At 32.7% G+C, this 22,460-nt stretch overlaps 1 protein-coding gene across 2 annotated transcripts in view; it reads right to left on the bottom strand.

The window, feature by feature from the left end:
- The window catches only part of LOC132723839 (uncharacterized), a 42,610-nt gene that overhangs the window by 6,258 nt on the left and 13,892 nt on the right, over positions 1 to 22,460 (bottom strand). The window contains exons 1-3 of one of the 2 annotated variants that reach the window (XM_060708637.1): positions 9,307 to 9,598; positions 2,308 to 3,541; positions 42 to 217 (exon numbers count right to left, since the gene is read on the bottom strand). In XM_060708637.1, the coding sequence (XP_060564620.1) occupies positions 42 to 217; positions 2,308 to 3,538 (1,407 nt within the window). In that variant the 5' untranslated portion in view covers positions 3,539 to 3,541; positions 9,307 to 9,598. Of the gene's footprint in view, positions 1 to 41; positions 218 to 2,307; positions 3,542 to 9,306; positions 9,599 to 22,460 lie in introns of those variants that run through there. The other variant, XM_060708636.1, reaches the window with a different exon arrangement.

Raw genomic sequence — 22,460 nt, 5'->3', positions numbered from 1 at the left:
ATAAGATAAGAAAAAACTGTGACAGTATTTAATTATCTTACCTTTTTAAGAATTTTAAGAGCTGATTCAGAATCATACATAACGTTAGCTTTTCCCATAACTTTTTTCACTTCATCAAGATCGTAACCCATAGCAACAATATTTGAAATACTTTCATTAACTTCTTTGTGAAAGCGTTCATTTTCTTCTCTTCTTAGTTTATCTTCTTCCATTTCAGCTGCCAAAAACGTAATATACACTGGGAATTAACTCACTACACAGTGTTATAGCAGTGTCTATAGGCGTTTTCAAAAATCATAATTACGAAATAGTAATTTATTTTCGTCGGCTCTTAAATTTTTTCCTACCCTACATTATTGTAAAAACGAAATTTTAGCATATAATCATTTCAGCGCCGCCCTGGACGGTATACAGTATTGGTGCTCATTCAAAACAATGTTACAGTTTGTCACAATGTGCAACTGAAACATTTGTTTTTTAGATTACGCCATTATTCTGAATAACAGAAATATCATAATAGACAAAAGGATCATAATGGCCCTAATATAGCTAACCTAATTAAAAAGGCGCTTAAAGGAACAATAATTATTGTTAATCATAAATGAAAGGCAGATATAATGCCTTAGCCGCATGGGTGCTATATTAAGAGATCAGAACGAGGCGCAAAATAGAAGTAGAAGAATTGTATGCAAATCCAATATGTTTACCGACAGGTAAATTGTTCGTAAATTCAGCCATAAATTAAAGGACTTTAATTATTATACAATTATGTTGTATGTTTCATAATCCCTGCCCATACAGGTCTTTAGATTTAGCTTGTTATGTTACGTACATTTCAACACATGTACAATTATGCATGTCACAAATTAATGCGTAGGACTGCTGCATTTGTCACAAGATACATGTATAACATTTGTTCTCTTGCTTGTAAGGTCTTCAAGCATTTAAATCTGAAAATCTCCGGTCTGGATTTAAACTGTTGGTATTTATCCACTTGATAGAGAAGCAGTAATAACTAACGGTAACATTGTCGCAAAATACGCACGTCACAAAAGCTTTTGACAGAGATGTAGGCACTATAGATATGCATATATGAGATATGCTCTGGGCAATATCTGGATATTCATTAATCTGTAGTGACCTTGACCTTGCAAATAGTAATCAAAATTACATGTATCACATTTGTAGTCATGCAGGTTATCATTTGTGTAACAATCAATCAATCAATGATGACTAAATGATCCCTGTATACATCTTTTGACCTCTATTTGACCTTGACTTTAGTAGTAGGGACCTAGATTGTGCGTGCAATACTTAGCCTCACAATGGTGAACATTTTTTCCAAGTTACATTATAATCCTCCTATGAATGTTAAAGTTTTGCTCCGAATAAGCATTTTTGAATGACCTTTAAGTGTGACCTTAACCTTAAATCTAGAGACCGTGTTCATGCATGTGACACTGCTCCTCTTATTGGTGAACCATTTTTTTTTTGAAGTTCCATGCTTGTAGTATATATGCTCTGGACAAAATCGTATATTTGATCATTTTCAGCGACATTGAACTTGCAAATATTAAAGAAGAGCAGAACTATAAAAACAGTCAAAATGAACTACTTTGTTATACTGACTGTTGTTCTGTTAAATGTTTTAAAACAGTTTTTGACATTAAATGTTCACATGGACTAAGCAGTCATCAAAAACCAAATAATTGAACGTTGGTGTGCCCTAACAGAACTATGGGATGTGAATGGCATAAAGCAAATCAAAAAGACCGCCTCATATTTATAAATGTAAACAAATTGTGACATTGACACTTGTTGAAGAAGATCCAGTTGTGTAAGAATCGTTAGGATTATGAAAAAATATTTTTTAAACAGATCAGTAACGTATATTTTACAAATTACGGCTCGGGATATATTCTTTCTATTAAAGACATCAACAAATAAACACTGCCATATATGAAATCAAGCTAAATTGTGCCTGATATGTTTCCATGATTTAAACACACTTTCTTTCCTTCTGTGTTCAATGGGGGAATGCGGGTCATACCAGAATAGTTATATACCGGTATAATGCATTTCAGAGCTCATTCAACATTTACTTCTTTTTATGGCATACTTAGATAGATGAAATATGCATATACTTAGATCAATATGAACAGCTAAAGATCTGGTCAAATCAACGCTTTTTTAAAAAGAAGGAAAAAATAGGAAAAAGACCAAGAAATTGACAGGGTTTGGCAATTTGTACTTGGTAAACAAATAAGCCTACCTTAAAACTAATGATACATTGACATAAATACTCACCTATATATCTTTTCTGACGCTCGCTGTCAACAATACGCTTCATAAATGTATCAAATTCTTCAACGGTTTCAATTTCTGCAGGTAGCTGACACATTGCAGTCATGCCTTGAAGTAAGCATTCTTTGTCTTTTGTTATGTCCATGTGACAATCCATGAGACTAACAAGGTGAATATGTTTATTTACTATACTTATAACAAAATATTGCTGCCTGCAAACATTTAGCTCATTTATGACTGATTGTAAACAATCTATTATAGATCTATCGTCCTTTTCACATTTAATGTCATGGTGGATACACACAGTTTTCATCATATATGAGGTAAATGTGTCCAGAAGTACTCTCTCGTATAATTTTACAATATACTTGAGAAATACATAGATGATCTTGTGCTCGGGTTTCATGACAGTCAATATGTACTCAACCTCTGCTTCCGTTACAGTAACTTTAAAATCAGATTCTCTTTCAGTCCCGACAAGCAATAGAGATTTGCGTCGAAGAACAACTTCAGCAAACTGTGGACCAGCGCAGTCCTCAGCTTGGAAACAGTCGTGGATTTTATGATATCTTATTGCTGGTGAAACATCAACCGATATCTTCCTGTTCTCGTATTCAAAGTTTAGAATGACATTGGGTGCTCTAAAAACAGCGCCTTTGAAAAATAAAGTCACATCATTCACGGCTGGTAAGACAATTATGCAATCTTCTATGGCAGTTGGTGTCTTTGCTGACGTAAATTTTCGTTTCAAGTTTCTGATAAACTTAAATACCGTGTCGATAACAACATGTCCAAATCTTTTTTCACCCATTCCTGGGAAGTTTATGGGTTGAAAACATCTCAGATGACCGTCTTTACAAAGTCCGCTCCATTTCAACTTTGATTCTTCGTCTGCTAATACGACTTTTACCAAGCCTTTATTAATATCGCTTTCACTTGTATCTATTTCTATCACATCCGGTTTTGACAATTCTTCAATGACAGCTAAATAGTCAAATTCGTCTGCATGTATTATTTTAGTTCCCTCGGCGTAACTTCCAACTGGAATTAATTCTGATACTTTATAAAGAGGGTTAATTTGTTCTACCTGATCGAGCCAGGTGTTAATATGAAACCTTATTACATCACGAATTATTTCTGACCTCTCATTTGTTGTCTCAGTCTGAGCCTTTCTGACTACACCTTCAACTAAAAGCGAAAATTTCAGGTCGTCTTCAAATGCACTTTCAGCCATTTCCTACAACATATTAAGATAGAAGATTAGTTGTACTTAAAAGTCAGTAGAACTTCGGCATATTTTGTAACTTTCAACCTGTTAACTACATTGTATATTTATTATGATCGAATACCTAATATGCCCATATGCTGTCACATTATAAAAAGTTTAATTAAAAGGTATTTTCAAATAAATAAGTTTAAAGGAGAAGTTGTTTAAGGCCTTTTATCTTAAGATGAACTTTGCTCCCTGAAAAGTATTTTGCGTTACAAAAAAAAATTGTTGTTGTTGTCACTTAAGGCATCAACATGTTTTATTCTCTTAAAGGCTGAGGCTTTTTTAATGAACAGTTTTGGGTGTAATATGAATTTAGAATTTCACCGCTGGGAATGTGCTTCATTATCGTGACTTTCGGTCTGGTCCAGGCTGAAAGTAGTTTAGATTCTTATAGATGTTTTTGTGGTTCGCTTGAAATAAATTAGATCCTGTGTCTAGTCATATATTTCCTTAGACCATGCACCATAGTGTCATCTCTACATTGGCTCATAAATGTGCAGATTTGATTTGACATTTTGAAACTTTGAATAGAGCGACCAACGCATTTTTCGCCCATTCTGACATTAATTTAGCATGCCTATAAAAAGTAAAACTACAAAGCTTTAGTCCTTTGTGTCTAGAAACTTTTATTCAAGGTAAATACCAATTTAATCTATTTTCTCAAACGCGTTAGGAAAAATAAACAGTATACAGTATAGAGCGATGTGAAATGTGCAAGGGTACAGTATAGACCAAGCAACGTTGGTCCGATTTTGTAACATTTTATACCCAGATTTCGGTTACAGTTGACATACTTGCCAAATGTCAAAAACAGTTCGTGTATCCATTATTTTTATTTTAGATACTCCCGAATTTTCTATTTAATATATTCTTTAAAGTGTTATATTTTTCTTCAGCAAAAAAGTTATAGTTTGCTATTTTCCTTACTTTAAGTTCAGATTGAGACTTTTTGCAAAATAATTAATGGTTATTTGTTGGTGCTATTACATATAATAAAGCTTATTTCTAGTTGAAACTTCCGACTACAAAATTAATGTACTTAATGTATTTTGTAAGTATTTAAAAATGGTTGAATTGTCTAGTTTTAAGGATTGTTTAATTAACTACAGGCGATTCATTTAAAAACACAAATAAATGTTTTTGAAATATATTAATACAAAACTTATTTTGACAAAATCTGTGTTTGTAATTCTTGTTTTATTTTTTTTTTAAATTCACCGACATGAAGGTTAGTTGACAACTTTCAAGCTTTACTGGCGAAGGAAGACACAAGACATCCATTTGTGACATTTCAGACACGACTGGGCAACTGTCTAGAACTACGGACCTTCAGTAAACTAGCTTACAAAGAATTTTTTGTGAACATTTGTACCAAGTAATTTCAAAAGCCCTTGATCTATGAAACAGTTATGGACTGGACACAAAATATACAAAGTGAGATTCTGAGAGACCATGTTAACTGTTACCTCTATGTCTGACTTCGATCTTGGATGATGTAGATATCTGGGCGTTGCACATGACAGATGTGTAGTAAATGTAACCGAAATTTGGGTATAAACTATCGAAATCGGATCAAAGCCGCTTGTTATATACTGTAACTTTGTGAAATTCACCTCGCTCTGTACTATAACATTGTTTACGTTTGACGAACAAAAACATCAGTTTAATTAGTCATTTACATTTATAAATGTTTCTAAACACAACCCAACAAACATTTTATTCAGAATATCGCTGTCGGTCCGATATCTATCCGATACAGACAAACTTGCTTAAGAGCAATGATATTGGTCAGATTTAATCCTGATACACATTAATTTCCTGTTATTCAATTAATTGAGGTTTTCTATATTTTCTTCTCAAATGCATTTGAGCAAGAAATCGATGCTTTTGGAAAAGAGCAATTAAGTCGTTTTAATACAAAAAATAATATCGGTGCTATATCGGTATTATTGTCTTTTCCCTATTTAGTAACATGACTTAGGTATTTTTGTTCAAACTTTTTTATTTTCATTCCTTTAAAGCAAACATGTAAACATTATTATTTAGGTTTGTATGTGTGTTAGCTATTAAACATGCATGGTTCATAAACATTGTAGTATGTATGTGTAAATATATTATGTACATTTATATGAGAGTTTATTTCTGCTGATGTAATATAAGTTTTTTTTGCAAAATAAATATATGTTCTGTTATGTGTTAAAGCCCCTATGCAAAGGAAATCAAACCAATATGCAGGTAGAAAAAAATCTTATTATGAATTTAACTTTGACATCGGCTTTAAGTCGGTAAAACGATTTCGGCCCGACCTTAAACCGGGTTGCACATCCGACGTCGAGCCGGCATTTCAGATGTCAATATCGGTCCTATATGTAATGTTAGCTGGGAAAGGACTAACGTTTTGTAATTTCAATTTTTGTAGTTATGCTTAATGTCAGAATGATCGAATGCGGTTTCTCGATTCAAAATTTCAAACTGTCAAATATGCACATTTATGAACCAATATAGAGACGAAAGTGTGGCGCAAGGTATAAAGAAATATATGAATAGATATAGGATCCAGCTCTTTACAATCAAAGCACAAAAACATTTTTAAAATATACTAGACTAAGCAAACTACTTGCAGTCTGGACCGGAATCACTGCGGTATACCGTACCCCGGATATTGCTCGATATTATGAGGACTTTCATCCCATTTCGCGACTTCGAACGAGGAAAGAAGGTATGTTTAGTGAGGATATTTAGTCATTTTGAATTGGTTTGATATAAATTTTGTAGAAAAACAAATGCTTCGATAATTTCTCTAGTTACTGAAACCCCAAAAATGTTGAGAAATAGCTTTGAAATGTAATTAGGAGGTAAAATTCGTCTCTTTGCTCACGTGATAAATGAGCTCGGATCAGTCAAATTTGATGTTTTTGTGCATATACTTCCTTAAAAGAAAAACTTGAATCGAGTGAAATGTGATAATGATGATAATGTTTATGTTGTAAATGTTCAATCAACAATAGAACCTCAGATGACAGTGCATTTTGAGAATAAATACACATTTCAGTGTACCGAGTATTGCTTTGGAGTTGCCCGCCGGTGTCACGAGTATTGCTTTTTAGTGTAACGAGTATTGGTTATCAATAAAGAGTAAACACAAAGTATTTACCACATTTAATTTTAAATATTTCTTACTGTGTATACTTATTTACACTACTAGTATATGTGCAGAATATGCAGAATTCGGAGTTACTTTACTGGAAACATCTGCGAATAATCCAGATTTTCATTCCTGCTCGTGAAAAATCTCAGTTTTCTGTGTTAAAATGTTCTCGTTGATATCGAAGGATCAACCTTTCCAGAATTTGTTAATAATTATTGCATATCTTACTTTAAATAGTAAAAATAATGCACCCAAAGTGCATTAATACTGCCTCAAGATTGTCAATATTAGACGGTATTGAGCAAGTGTACCAAAATCTCATATCAACCGACTTCCTACTATGCCAAAAATCCATATAAAGGTAACTTTCGGACATTTTGCACCTGCACTCTAGATAGCAACGGCAGACCGTCTGCACGTGAAATTTTGTTACGCCTTAGCAATGAGTTACCGTATGACTGCCGAGCGGGTACAGCTAAAAAACCGAATAATGGATTTTGATAAGATTATGATAAAGGGCAGCAGATGCAATAAAAAGGTTATGTTCCTTATAACCTTTTACCTCATAAATGCCTGTTTTGAAGGCTTTACAACCCCACCCCTTTTGAGGCCTCAAATAGTGTAAAACATGCGCTATTTAGGCCCCAAACACTGTTTTTTCGTTTGAGAAATGTTGTTCAAAAGAGTAATTACTTTGTATTTTATGAAGTGCGTCGATATGTTTCTTAAGGCAAACTTGCCCTGTAAAAACCTATTATTAATGTCATCTAAATATGTTTTTTTATTCTTGTCCTTTTCAGAGAAAGGTCTCCTTGATCAAAGTTTCTTTAAAGTTTTTTATCGTCAATTTTGATGGTTGTACCCTGCTTCCGACCCTGCACACACTTTATTTCATCCATAGTGTGATTTTCAATCAAATGGGAAATTAAATCTCTGTATTTGACGGTAGGAAAAGAACAGTAATAACACTGAAAATGCATTGTTGAATCTGAAATATTTGAATAAATATCATATAAACAGTACATTATCAGAAAAATGAAATTGAATCGATAAACAGACGTGAAAAATTAGAAAAAAATATCGATTTTCCATACTAATGTGCTCATTCTGTTTTGCAATACTCTGTACACTAAAGTTGGGCTATTTTGCAATACTCTGTACACTTAAAATCAATACTCGGTACACTTTCTTGTATCTTTTTTGGCCTGTATCTTTTTGTACTTTCACACTTTTTGCCTAAAATTTGGACAAGGCATACTTGGATTGTGAATAAAAAAATTGCTCGATTCAATTTTTTTTCATATTGGTAATATAATAATTTCTAACGATTCTACAGTATCGCGGTCAGTATTTTCTAGTGAGCAGCGGATCGTTTAGGGGTAGTTTAATCAATTTTACAAATACCTGTAATACTTTTACGTCTTTTAGAGCTACAAAAATACCTCTAGATATATAAAACCCGTTGAGATAAATGAAATAGCCATTAGTTTGGAAAATATCGTCGCTGAACTTACCTTCGTTCCCCGTTCAAAGTCGCGAAATGGGATGAAAGTCCTCATAATATCATGCAATATCCGGGGTACGGTATACCGCAGTGGGAATAACAGTCACCTGTTTTACCTACAAATAATCCTCTATCTTGAAAATTCTATACTGTAACCGGTAAACGCGATACTGTAACACGTTCCCTACGGCGATTATCCCTAAAATAATAAACCTGCACTTGTAGGGGAAACACAAGTATGATTACGGAACAAATTAAGATGGGGAAATGGTTACAGAACAAATTAAGATAGGCGAAAAATAGCAAATAATTAGTGCTACGTAGGTGACTGGATGATAATAGGAACGTTTATTATGAAAATTATATATGTTAGAAACTTACACTATGTTTCTTCAGAAAAGCATGAAATACTGTTTTAAGTTAGTAAGAACATTTAAATCCGGTGTGATCAGTAGTAAGGGGGTAGGGCTGGGATTGGGGTTTGGGGAGCTGTCTAAATATGTTAATTAAGCCACACATGAATAACCAGATGTTTGCTATATATAAGGTGTATAAGTCTCACATCTTTAGAACGAATGTATAAAATATAGGTTTGTGTGGAAAATCAATACAGCAGTCTGACATATACAACATATCTTAATTTAATTTACACTTCTGTAACATTTATTACAATTGACCTTTTTAAAGGGAAATAATATGAAATAAGTAAAAATAAATATACTCAGATATAAGTAAAATCATCGATTTTCAGTGCGATTCGTAGGTGGCATTATGTACAAGGCGTTTTTGATCATTTTGTCAAATAAAAATTATTATTGATTATTCTGGATAAACAGAGTGAGCGAATTAATATTAACGTCGCAAAAGTACTTTTTATTTGTTATTTTCATGGCTTATGGTAAACACCAGAATATAATAAGGCTGAAAATTCATGCTACACGCCTGCACAAATAAAAGAAATTGAGGTCATAGTGAAAAGATAACGATCCTTATTTATGAGTAAAATAAACCATTAAACACACAGATAATATGTAAAAATTCCACCACAGATAATATATAAAAATATCACCAACTTACTTAATCTTCATCTCTTCAGATTACTATCCAGTATATTCGTAGATATATAAGTAAATGTAGATCGATCATCTCATAAGTCTGTAGTCGAAATATCAACGCGATCAGAGCTAGATTTTGACCATGTCAAAAATTATCTAAATATCCCGTAGGTTAAAATATTTTGACTAATAAGTCTGCTAATCATGTTCACGTGTATACCGGAAACTGCCGTTTCATTATCATTTATAGAGCTAGCGGATTGCTTAATAGACGAATGTATATCTACTAGCAGCCGCGTGCACACGTCGTCTAGTGAAATGGCCGTATATAGTGTGTGGCTGTGTAGCGAATTGGCTATCTATTACACTTCAGGAACAAAATATCCCAACACTTGAGTGTATACAATGGCACAGTCTAAACGCTCACAATAATTAAAGAGAAAGAGCGAAACACGGACGATATAAATAGCAGATGGTTAATTTGGCGATGGTAGCTTGATAATAATTGGATATAATGGCACGTGTTTTAATTTACAATTAAAATCCGTGATAATGGAAATCTGATAAATTTAGTTAATAGTGCTTTGAAAGAATTAAAAAAAGATTGAATTTTATGTCACTTTTATTACGTTTTATTATAGATACATTTATATTTTATATGATAATTCATGTTTGTTACTCCATTATCCTTCAAAAATAACTTTCTTCGTATAGATATTGCAATAAATGGTAAGGGTAGTTAGACTTTTTACGTCTTCATCTAAAACTATTCTTACGTGCATATACAGTATAGGACACTCGCGGACGATAAAGAAAGTAAACGGACAAAAAAGCATAAAGTAAAATAACACTGGCGATACAGTTGTAAATAATCTAATAGAAACGAAGTATAATTAAATACTTACATTTATATTTACATTTTATTTTGCTGAACAAACATATATATCTTGTAAAAACGTCTATAATGACTCATTTAGTGTTCTCAAATGCTGGGATTTCAACATAAAGACAAGATGTATTATGTCTCTCAAGTGTTGGGATTTTAACATGTAGACAAGATATTTCTATATACAGTGGTTCCAAAAATTTATGCTGTTTTGCAATTTTTCGATGTCCCGGATACGTTATTATGTATTAATAACTTTAGTTAATCGGTACTTTGGCAGAAATTATTTGCCAATGCTTAAAACACTAGAAAATATGCAAAAACACCACAAAATGAGATTTTAATACCTTACACCATTCTCAAAAATATTCAAAATCGGTCCTTTTGCCTTGTCGCTAGTAACGGTAGTATATTTCAAATGAGTATTAACAACAGTTAATGAAATTTCTAAGAAAAAAACTTTTCTCATAAACTAAAATAGACCTATCTTGTAAAGAAGAAAAATATCTAGTCCAGTTCAAAACCCCACAGCTCGGTTTGATACTTCTATGTCTCCAAAATAGTATTAACTTCCGTTACAGTTATCAAACTTTGTTTTATTATGGTATGTACATTCAATAATGTCGTGTATATGGGATATAATATCAGTGGATTTTGTTAAAAATTGTTATATTACCCTTATATGTTATCAAAGTTACATATTCGAGCATCATAGCCCATTATACAGTTTCCACTGAGAAAAAACAAAAACGTGTTTAACTTCCGTGACCAAAAGTTTAGGAACATTGCAAGGTATAACTTCCCTATAATGGTTCATAATGATTTTTTAGGCTTACAAGAAGATGGTGTAATGGTTGTTATTATTTTAAAATTGATATAAATATTGAAAATCGGTTTTCAAAGAACATTTTTTTTAACTTCCGTTACTGTTAACTTCCGTGACATTTTTGGTAATTGTTATCCTACCTATGCTATTATGATGTTAAAAGATATTTGAAACACTCTAAAAGTATTGTTTAGATCAAAGCCAGCATACTTTGAAAAATGCAAAAAAGTTGCAATAATATTAATTCAAAATTAGCTTCTATCGTTAACTGGTGTTCATTAATATTCTGTACAATTTCACTCTAACAAAAGTTTTATTCGAAAAAGAAAGTTATCTTTGTGAGAACTGTATTTCTGTGAATGGAGAAATGTAGCAATTTGAAATCTTTTGTACTTCCATGTACATGCGTGATGATGCTAATGTCGTAGGAAAATGTATCTGCACAGTAACGGAAGTTAAATTCCAAATTGATTAAATTCTTTGATTGCAAAAGATAGAAAAGTGTATTTAACAATATGTTTTTATACATAAGCACATGCAGTTATTACCAATCGTAATTTTTATTTACAATATCGTGGCCAAAACAATGTTGTTCTTAGAAATTCAAGCAAGGGTAACGGAAGTTAAAAATAATTTGGCGGTTTTGTCTTCCTTTGCAAATAACCTGCATTAAGACAAAATTATTTGACAGAAAGTAGCACTCCATCCCACAATATAAAAAAACCAACTTCATGTGACATTTACCTTACAACGTTCATCTTGAGAGTTCTGCATATGTAAAGTGTGTGGTAACGGAAGTTAATAGGATTCTGGTCTGTTTCAATAAACCAGTTTGATCCAATCATTGATACAGAATAATAATCATTGGATTGGCAAAACTAGAATTTTTTTGTGGTGTTGTATGACAAATGTTATATATTTTACTTGAATTAAGCCAAAGTTATACCAAACATTATGCATTATAAATAAATTGATTTTTGTTCTTATCCTTAGTTATGTGTTCGCCATATCTATAAAGCGATGGTCATTAAAGAGCTAAAAGAAGCATATATTTTACCAAATTGACTGCAATTATTAAAATAATCCACTTCTATATAATACAACAACAAATATGTATAAGATAATTAGTTTGTATCATTTTCTATTATATTTTCACTGAGTTTAATGTTATCATTTTATTGGAATCAAAATTGAACCCGCTTCATGAGCTCTAGGACCTTTATGGAAAACTGAACATGGCTTTAGTATGTAACGGAAAGACCTAGTATTAATATATTTGTTGTCTAATTGGTGTGTGCCCTTTACCAAAACTGATAATTCTTGACATTTGGTGACACGATTTGACAAGTGCAGCTGGTCTCTACATGCTAAAAATATCTTTTATGACATTTTAAGTGAATAATAACTTTGATATCTGATAAAAAATACATCTTATATATATATAAACTGTGAAATTTTACAGAGGTCATGGTCATACTGAATAATTAATGAAGTATTCTAATTTTCTAAATAAAGCCATTATTTTTTGACTGATGCAAGATACTTGGGAAGAAAGTAAAACATGTAAAAAGAAAATAATCCGTCTCTTCCTGTGGAATTTGAAGTGGTCAAGGTCACAAAGTAACGAATTTTCCTTATAGAGTTCATTATGATCTCACATACCTGAACCAAAGATGATATGGTATTTGCAATATTTATTCAAGTAAGCCATATATCGCCCAAATAGCCCTCTTGTTAATATACTGAATTTAGATATGACATAGATATATTACTGGCAAATATATTAAGTCATGAATATTGTCAAAATGTTTGCCTTAATTTTCCATCTTTCAAAGCAAAATGCTTTAATTTATTAATTATTTTGTTTGATACAAATCAGGGAAACTGTACAGATACATTTAGATTGTTAAAAATGATGCTATGTTGGTCAGACGTCAGTTGATGCATTTGAAATCAAATTTATTAAACCATACAAACATACATGAAAAATTGTTAACATCCGTTACCTAAGTAAAATACATATTATTGATACAATTTCTCCAGCAAATGCCAGTATTTGCTAAACAGTGAGTTCCAAATATTTAACACTTGAAGCAAATCTTTTGTTTACGAAACATTCTTTATTTGATTTTTTTTTAAATTTCATAAACCTTTACATTGAAAAATAATATACCACTGTTACAAACATAACCGTGTTTCTTGGAAGGCACCTTTCCAGCTTGTATGAGTATGCTGTAGGACTTTTATGTTATTTTGTATTATGCACACTCATGCTGCAAACAATTTACTTAACTTGCCCGATATACATTAGAGGCAAGTTATTTGAAGTAAAATATAAAATGTTTGACAGCAAATATCTGACAGTTTAACTTCCGTTACTGACTCTATATGTAAAACTAACAAGTACAAGAAAACATAATTTGATAACATTTGGTAACAGGTAATGCCATGGTTTTTGTTGAATATGTATATAGCTGAATATGACAAAAGTGTAACACTCTTTCTCTTTTCATTAGTTTTGCGATTGTTTTCTTATAAGAAAATAGTCACGTTTTAAACCTGCTCACTTATGTTATTCTCTGTGTTATTATTTTTATTAAAATGGTCTTTAGTGTCAAATATTCTGTATATATTTTATATATAAGATCTCTTCTGCTTGCCAATATGTTTTAATCATTGATAAACTGAGATCTAGAACAGTAAAATGCTTCATATTTGACCCTGCTCAGAAGTTTAACTTCCGTTACATTGAAAATAAGGTGTACATTTTTGAGTCAAAGCAATTTGAAAATCGGTCACATTTGGTGAGCAATGTTTTGTAACAAGTCGCCTAACATATTTTACTTATTGAAAAAGTTGTTAAATCATGATTTCATGTTGATTGATTTTAAGTCATTTTTCATATCTGAAAACAGCATAAATTTCTGGATTGACTGTATAATGACCTTCAAATGTTGGGATTTCAACATGTAGACAAGATATATGTATAATGTCTCTCAAGTGTTAAGATTTAAACATATTGAAACGATATATGTATGAGGTCTCTGAAGTGTTGGGATTTCAACATATAGAAAAGATATTTGTATAAACAAGATATATGTAGTATATCTCTCAATGTTTGGGATTTTAACGTCTAGACATGATATTTCTATAATGTCCCTCAAGTGTTGGGATTTCAACATATAGACAAGATGTATGTATTATGACCCTCAAATGTTGGGATTTCAACATATAGACAAGATATATGTAATATGTCTCTCAAGTGTTGGGATTTCAACACATACACATGCTATGTATTACGTCTATCAAGTCTTGGAATTTTAACGTCCGGACAAGATATTTCTATAATGTCCCTCAAGTGTTGGGATTTCAACATATAAACAAGATATATGTATTATGTCTCTCAAGTGTTGGGATTTTAATGTGTAGACAAGATATTTCTATAATGACCCTCAAGTGTTGGGATTTCAACAAATAGACAAGATGTATGTATTATGTCTCTCAAGTGTTGGGATTTTAACATATAGACAAGATATATGTATAATGTCTCTCAAGTGTTGGGATTTTAACGTCTAGAAAAAATCTTTCAATAATGACCCTCAAGTGTTGGGATTTCAACATGTAGTCAAGATATATGTATAATGAGTCTCAAATGTTGGGATTTAGACATATAGACATGATATATGTATTATCTCTCTCAAGTGTTGGGATTTCAACATATAAACAAGATATATGTATTATACATTTCAAGTGTTGGGATTTTAACATTTAGAGACATTATACATTTATCTTGTCTATATGTTGAAATCCCAACACTTGAGGGTCAATATAAAAATATCTTGTGTAGACGTTAAAATCCCAATACTTGAGAGACATAAAACATATATCTTGTCTATATGTTGATTCCCAATACTTGAGAGACATAGTCCATTAATCTTGTCTATATGTTGAAATCCCAACACTTGAGGGTCAATATAAAAATATCTTGTGTAGACGTTTAAATCCCAACACTTGAGAGACATAATACATTTATATTATATAGACATTGAAATCCAACGATTTGAGAATTATTATACATTTATCTTGTCTATATGTTGAAATCCCAACACTTGAGGGTCAATATACAAATATCTTGTGTAGACATTTAAATCCCAACACTTGAGGGCTATTATACAAATATTTTGTCTAGACATTAAAATCCCAACGCTTGAGGTACATAATACATAGATCATGTCTATATGTTGAAATCCCAACACTTGAGAGTCATAATACATATATTCTGTCGATATGGCGAAATCCTAACACTTGAGAGTGATAAAAATATCTACTTTGTTTTTATATTGAAATAAAAAATTTGAGAGTCATAATACATTTACTAGCTAGTATGTCTCGGTTCAGAACTGATCACTATTAAGGGGAATTGGTGTGATAAGCGGCCGGATAGCTCAGTCGGTAGAGCCGCGATACGGTATTCCGAGGTTTTCGGGTTCGTGTCCCGGCCAGACTGCACATTTTTCTCTCCTTGTGACATTTGGGGCCCAACAGGGGATACCGTGATGGTATAAACTCCAAGTTTAATTTCACATTGTTGTCTGTACCCATTTCAATATAGCGGAGGAGTATAAAAATGTGCAGGCTGATCGGGACTCGAACCCGGGACCCTCGGAATACCGTACCGCGGCTTTACCGATTGAGCTATCCATCCGCTAACCCAATATCTCCCCTAAATAGTGAACAGTTTTGAACCGTGACAAGTATATATACATGTCAAAAATTGGAATCATTTCTATTAAATATGTCTGTGTTTTCTTTAAATATATATAAAAAACAATATACTTTATAAATTATTTTTACGTCACAAAACCTTTCGTATGATTAAAAGTTGAACATAATGGCCATTCTGTTGTAACAAAATTTAAGGGATTAAAACCGATTCCGGTAACTTTCATCGCGCAATATAATGTCTGCTTTCATTTTCCATGTATAATAATGCTATTTTAAAATCACAATGATTATCATAATAATCTAATATCATATACATAGCTAAAAGCAATGTTTTTTGCGGAGCTTTCCCTTTGCTGTCTTTGCAGTATTATTTGCACTTGTTGCATAAATATTTTATGTTTAAAAATGAACATACTAATAGAATGTATGAGGTTACGGGAAATCCGTGATGAGGTCAACTTCGTGAATTTTAAATAATGATACTTCTAAAATGTAAAAATAATTTATTAGCATAGTTATAAGCATAGTATTGCTGCAATTTAATGTATTAGGTAAGATTTATAAAGCAATATGGCGCGTTGTCGTGAATTGTTTATTTATGTTGTAATATAAGTAAATAAAGCAGATTCTACATCTCCCGAAAAAAATATAGTAGAAAATGCTTTTTTAAAATTTCCTTCTTATTTTATATGAGCATCAAATTCAGCGTGCGAGAAACTGCTGACCAGTTAAACATATAATAAAAACTACTGCCCAGTTAAACATATGGTAGAATCTGCTGACCAATTAAACTTATTATAAAAAGTGCTAACCAGTTAGATATATAAAATATATTATATTTTTCCGCAGTTTCCATTTAACTGGCCAGCAGTTTCCTATTTACTCTCTATCGTCAGCTAATTCGTCAGCGGTTTAGTTTACAGCGGTATTTCCTCAAGTGTTGAGATTTTATCACGCGTATGTTTACCTCAACTGTTGAGAGTATAGTCAGACCCGGCTGTGTAGAGTGTGCAGTTATAGTGTATTGAAAGCATAAAATGTGTAGCCACCGATGGGTGTAAATCATAATGTACTATTATGTCTGTCAAAAGCTCGCTTTGTGGCTTAACCTTATTCATATTACTATAGAAGAAGGATACAACGTTTATTTATCACTTAATCGTGATTAACATATAAAGCAGCCTGCGTATATTAGTGTGAAACGTACAATGCCATGAAAGTTAACATGATATATTTAATGAACAAACTAAATAAATAACGACATGAAGGCTAATACTTACTGAACTGTACACAATAGGGAACGATCTGAGATAAGCATCGTATACGTCACTGATAAGAGACCTGTTCTAAAAATAGCCACATATCGATAACTTTCGGACAAGGAAACTGGTTAATCTACATGTAGATTATACAACATGTAATGGTTACGAATACTTTTATTCACATTTCTCTCAATGGAAATGATGTTCCTGGGGTTAAACTTGCGTAAAGCATGATTGAGATGGTTTAAAACCATCAGGAAAAAAAAGATGATATGGTGAAAAAGAAATAACTTTCGGGGCAATACTTTCCCTGCATGTCAATTTGAGAAAAATGCCGGCGCTTGGCAATTTGTTTTTGTTTCACTGTTTATCAAAATTAGAAATGGTGATATGATATGGTATGATTTTAAGAAATTGGGACTAAAAATGAAAAAGTATCTTTCTGTCCCAGATATACCGTACAAAAGTTTGTTTATAATGTAAAATACGCAGCTTGGAGAAGTTATGAATCTATCCACCAAAGTGCTACGAGTATTATATTAATGACTACTGTATAATAATTATCTTAAATTAATTCTTAAATAATTTTAGAATACGCAAAACTCTGCGTTTTTCCTATTTTACCTAATAAAAAATGCCGATTCTAGAAGTTACTTTATCAGAAATAATGTATACGTACATGCATGCTTGCATGTATATTTAAACTGAATTGACAATTGAGGTCCGTGATTTAACATACACTGTTTACGTATAGACAATAAAATACATTTGTTTTTTATTTTATGTCTCACACAAAATATTTGTTGTTAAAATCATCGCCAATTTAGAATTACTGGTGCATTTTGTAAACTTCGCCTCATCAATCAATTTAAGAGTCAAACTTTTTTTCTGCCTGAATGACAAAAACCGTTTTATTGACAAATATAGAGGCCAGAGCAGATTGTGACATATGTTTAAATTTAACTTTTCAAAAGTACAGTGTGTAGTTGTCCCTTTTCTTTTCACACTTAATTCCATTTCCAACTTGTTTGCATTCTACAATTTCTTAAAATATTGCATGTAAACAAAGTAAATATACGCTGATTAACATCATGTATAGTGTGAACTCCCTAATCCCTTGTCCGAAAGTCAGTGCAGGTGATGTAGTGGTGATAAGGTAAAATCTATTTTTAGAACAGTGTTACCTTCAGATCGAAGGCTATTAAAAAAACTTTTCATTTCACGTTTGAGGCAAACATATAATAGTTCGTAATATGTATATTTCTTATATTTTCATATACGTTTTGAAAACCAATTTATAGATATATATCTTCGATCAAATACTACTTACTTATTTACTTGTGTTGCAAAACTGTTTAATATCTGTATGTCGATGGCAACCAAGCTCATTTGCAGGAGAAGTAAATCTTAATACTGGCAATGCCATATGTTTATCGTGTATAAACGATAGAATGTTCATCAAGATTAACATAATTAGAACGCGGATCTTCATCCTCATTTTTCTGATACTATAAGAAAAAGAAAATCAAAATAGTTAACGTTTTTCTGAAGATATATTATTGATACTTATATCTCTTCGTGATTTGCTATTCTGGCTCATCTCTGAACACGATGGGTCATCAGCACCAGACCGCTAACTGTCGATATGCAGCAATATTAGACTGCCAGGTAGCAAGGGCGAAAGGCGCTAGTCACTAGTCACACTGCGGATGATCACGTGACCAAAATCATACAATGGACTCATACAATGGCGGCCTGAACGCTCGGTAAAAGCAGTAAAATTGAGGCAAGCATACTTTAAACGTTAAATTTATATGTAAAACTAGGCTGCACGGAACCCCTGTATGAAAACTTTGTACTGATCTGTGATAGGCAGCTCTCAGTTTAGACCTGAGTCGAAAGCTTTTTTTGGGTTTTTGGGTATTGGGTACAAATGGGGGAACAGCTAAGTACTAAAATGCGTTGTTTTCGTAAAAGAAACGCATTTTAAGCAAAATTGGAAGTGACATCTTGTGCAAATATTTGTAATTTTGCCTGTCCTAAAAACAATGTCCATTGTAATGTCTGTATAACATAGTTACTGGGACAAGCATGGGTAGAGAGATTAAACAACGCCGAGCCGGGTCTGGTTACTAAATCTATTTACTAATGATACTACATAGAGGTGATGCCAGGTGAATTTAGGCGGGGCTTATCAGCTAGTGGCTAATACTAGCTGACCAATAGCGAGTCAATATATTACATCCGCCTTTTTCTCAGAAGAATAACATGCAAGTAGTTTAAAAAGTTCATGAACTCAAAATCCCTGAAATAAAAGCATTATAATCATGAACATAATCTAGCATGTCATTTGTAAATAATAGTGGTCATTTATCTAAGACGCATGAAGTTTTCAGAGCAATAAAGTTTAGACATTTTGTAAACAGTCTCAGAAATAATGTTACACTGATTAATCTTAATGTTTTCTCTACCAGTTTGAATGATAGCATTTATTGCTATTTAATTTTTTTAAAGTAATCATTTCCTGAAACATGTCATTAATTTTCTTAGTTTAATGGTTAGTCTGTATGGTCAGTTTGTTTTCATTGAGAATGTGTCTGACAGTTTATCTCTGATAAAATGGACGGATCTGAGTGATATGCCTTCTCACAATGTCATTGTGTCTTGATTTTAATTTCACTTGATTTCCCGTTTGTCCAATAACAATGTATATTTCATTATTCCATTTTGAGTCTAATTTTCCTTGATGTTTGTTTAAAATAAGCACTTTCTGTCCAAGTTTATATGTTATAATCCGAGTATTTGCCTGCCTGTCTGCGTATTTCTTCATGTTTTGTTTTTTGTATGAGTCCATTTTTCTTACTTTTGTGTCATTTTTTCTTTCTTTCAAAGTGCGGTAGTTTATTCCTAATTGTTCTGTTGAATAATAGGGATGCAGGTGCGGATCCTGTGGATACATGATGGGTTGTTCGATATGTCATCAAAAATTTGTAGATTTCTGTTCGTCAGTTTTTCTTTCCATTGTTTAGCAGTCTTAACGCATTTTGCTATTGTTTTGTTGAAATTTTCTACCAATCCTGCTGCTTGTGGATAATAAGGCGTAACACGTTGGTGTTTTATTCCGTTTGCAGTGAAGAAGTTTGTGATTTCTTGAGATACCATGTTTGGTGCATTGTCCGTTTTAATCACTGACGGAAGTCCATGTGTGGCGAATATTTTCATAAGTCTTTGAATTATACATCTTGAAGTGATTGATTTCATGATTTCAACTTCTGGATAACGAGAGTAGTAATCTATTACTACAAGAATTAATATATTCTCCCCCTGGGAACGGTCCTGTTAAATCCATCCCAACGGTTTGCCAGGGTGTTTCTGGTAATTCGGTTGGTGTGATAGGAAGTTGTCGTGGCGGGTTTGAGACTAGCTGCACTGGAAGCACGTTTTAATCAGCATTTCAATTTCGTTGTCAATGCCAGGCCAATAAACTTTTTCTCTTAGCATTTGCTTTGTTTTCACTATGCCTTGATGTGTTTCATGTGCGATTGGTAATACCTTTGGCCTAAGTCCCTGTGGAATTACAATTCTGTTTCCCCGTAACACAATGTTATTATGTACCGACAGTTCATTGCGTAACTTGTAGAAAAAATCTTGAAATCTTGATTTTTCGGCCATTTATCATGCTGAATGCACTTGATAAGTTCTTGAATGAATTTGTCCTGAGATGACTCTTTATCAATTTGATCTAAGGTCATAGGCATTGGCACGGCATTTTCGCACACATAATCCATGTAACCTTCTGTGATATTTGAAATCTCACATTTTTCTTGACTATACGTTGACCTTGAGAGGATGTCAGCTGGGTTTAATGCTCCTGATTGAAATTCGATGTTGAATTTGTAACTTTGTAGTCTAAGAAGCATTCTTTCTAGTCTAGCTGGAGGTTTGTGTGTTGGCTTGAAAATGTTGACTAGCGGTTTATGGTCTGTAAATTACTTTAAAGGTTAATCCATACAGATAAGTGTGAAACTTTTCTATTTCCCCAAGTTACTGCTAAGCATTCTCTTTCAATTTGACTGTAACGCCTTTCAACATCATTTAGTGTTCTGCTTGCATATGCTACAGGTCTTAAATGTCCATCATTTTGTTTTTGAACCAAAATTGCACCCAGACCATATGGTGAGCCATCGACCATTAGAGTTGTCTCAGCTTCTGGGTTGTAGAAAGCCATGACACTTGCACTTGTTATTAGTGATTTTAATTGTTCAAACGCAGATTGTTGTTCTTTTTCCCAGTCAAATGGAACATTTTTTCTTGTTAGTTTTCTGATAGGTTCCGAAATTGTTGCGAAATTGGGAAGAAATTTCGAGCAGTAGTTTAGCAGTCCTAAGAAAGATTTAACTTCTTTCACATTTTTTGGTGGTGTTGTATTTAGCACTGCCTTTATTTTGTCATCATGTGGGCATGAGTCCATCAGCGGTGAGGGTGTGACCCATAAATGTGATGGTTGTCTTGCAGAATTCAACATTTACTTTTGTTCAGAGTTAGGTTTTTGTCTCGTAGGCGTTGTAGAACTTTATGCAATGTGGCATCATGTTGTTCTTTTGTTGTGCCATATACCAATATATCATCCGAAATATTTTTGCAGTTCGGTATGTCTTGAAGAGTATGTTGTATTATACGTTGGTAGACTTCTGAAGCACAGGAAATTCCAAAACATAAGTCGGCGATAGCGATATATTCCATCGTTTGTGACAAATGTTGTTATTTTTTCTTGATTGTGGTTCGAGCTCTATCTGGTGATACCCCATGTTTAGATCTAGTTTAGTGAAGAATTTGGCTCCACTAAGTTCCTCTAGTGTTTCGTCAATGTTCGGCATTGAAAACCGTTCACGTTCAACTGCTGTATTTGCTTGTCTCATGTCTACACAAATTCTTATGTCTCCATTGCTTTTCGGAATAATTACCAGGGTGACACCCATGGTGTAGCACCTTCAACTTTTTCTATGACGTCAGAATCTAGAAGTTGCTTAATTTTTTCTCTGACTTGCTGTCGCATTTTGAAAGGTATTTTCTGCGATTTGGCTGTGCAATGGGCTTAACATCTTTGTTGATATGTAGCTGTAGCTGGAAATCTTTGAGTTTTCCCAATCCTTGAAATCTGTCACTGAACTCCGATAAAATATTATCCATGTTATTTTGATTTGTTTTTTCACATTATTTATGCAGAATTTAAGTAATCCTAGATCAACTGCAGTTTGCTGTCCTAATAGTGGTGTACATTCTTTATCAATGACGTGAAATTTTATTTTTGTTTCCTTTTCATTTAATTTCATTTTCATTTCTGCAAATTCCAAGAACTTTCAAAGGTATTTTTTGAGCATAAGGGTAGATCTTTGAATGACATTTGTGAAGTGATGTTGATTTTGTTTTTACTTTTTCAAAGGTTGCGCGATCTAGGCAGTTAACACTAGCTCCAG

The sequence above is a fragment of the Ruditapes philippinarum genome, unplaced genomic scaffold (genome assembly GCF_026571515.1).
Source record: "Ruditapes philippinarum isolate M1 unplaced genomic scaffold, ASM2657151v2 ctg7552_1_1_1_1, whole genome shotgun sequence".
Taxonomy (NCBI): Eukaryota; Metazoa; Mollusca; class Bivalvia; order Venerida; family Veneridae; genus Ruditapes; species Ruditapes philippinarum.
Note: the sequence above shows the minus strand (reverse complement) of the source record. Positions and strands in the feature narration are given on the sequence as shown.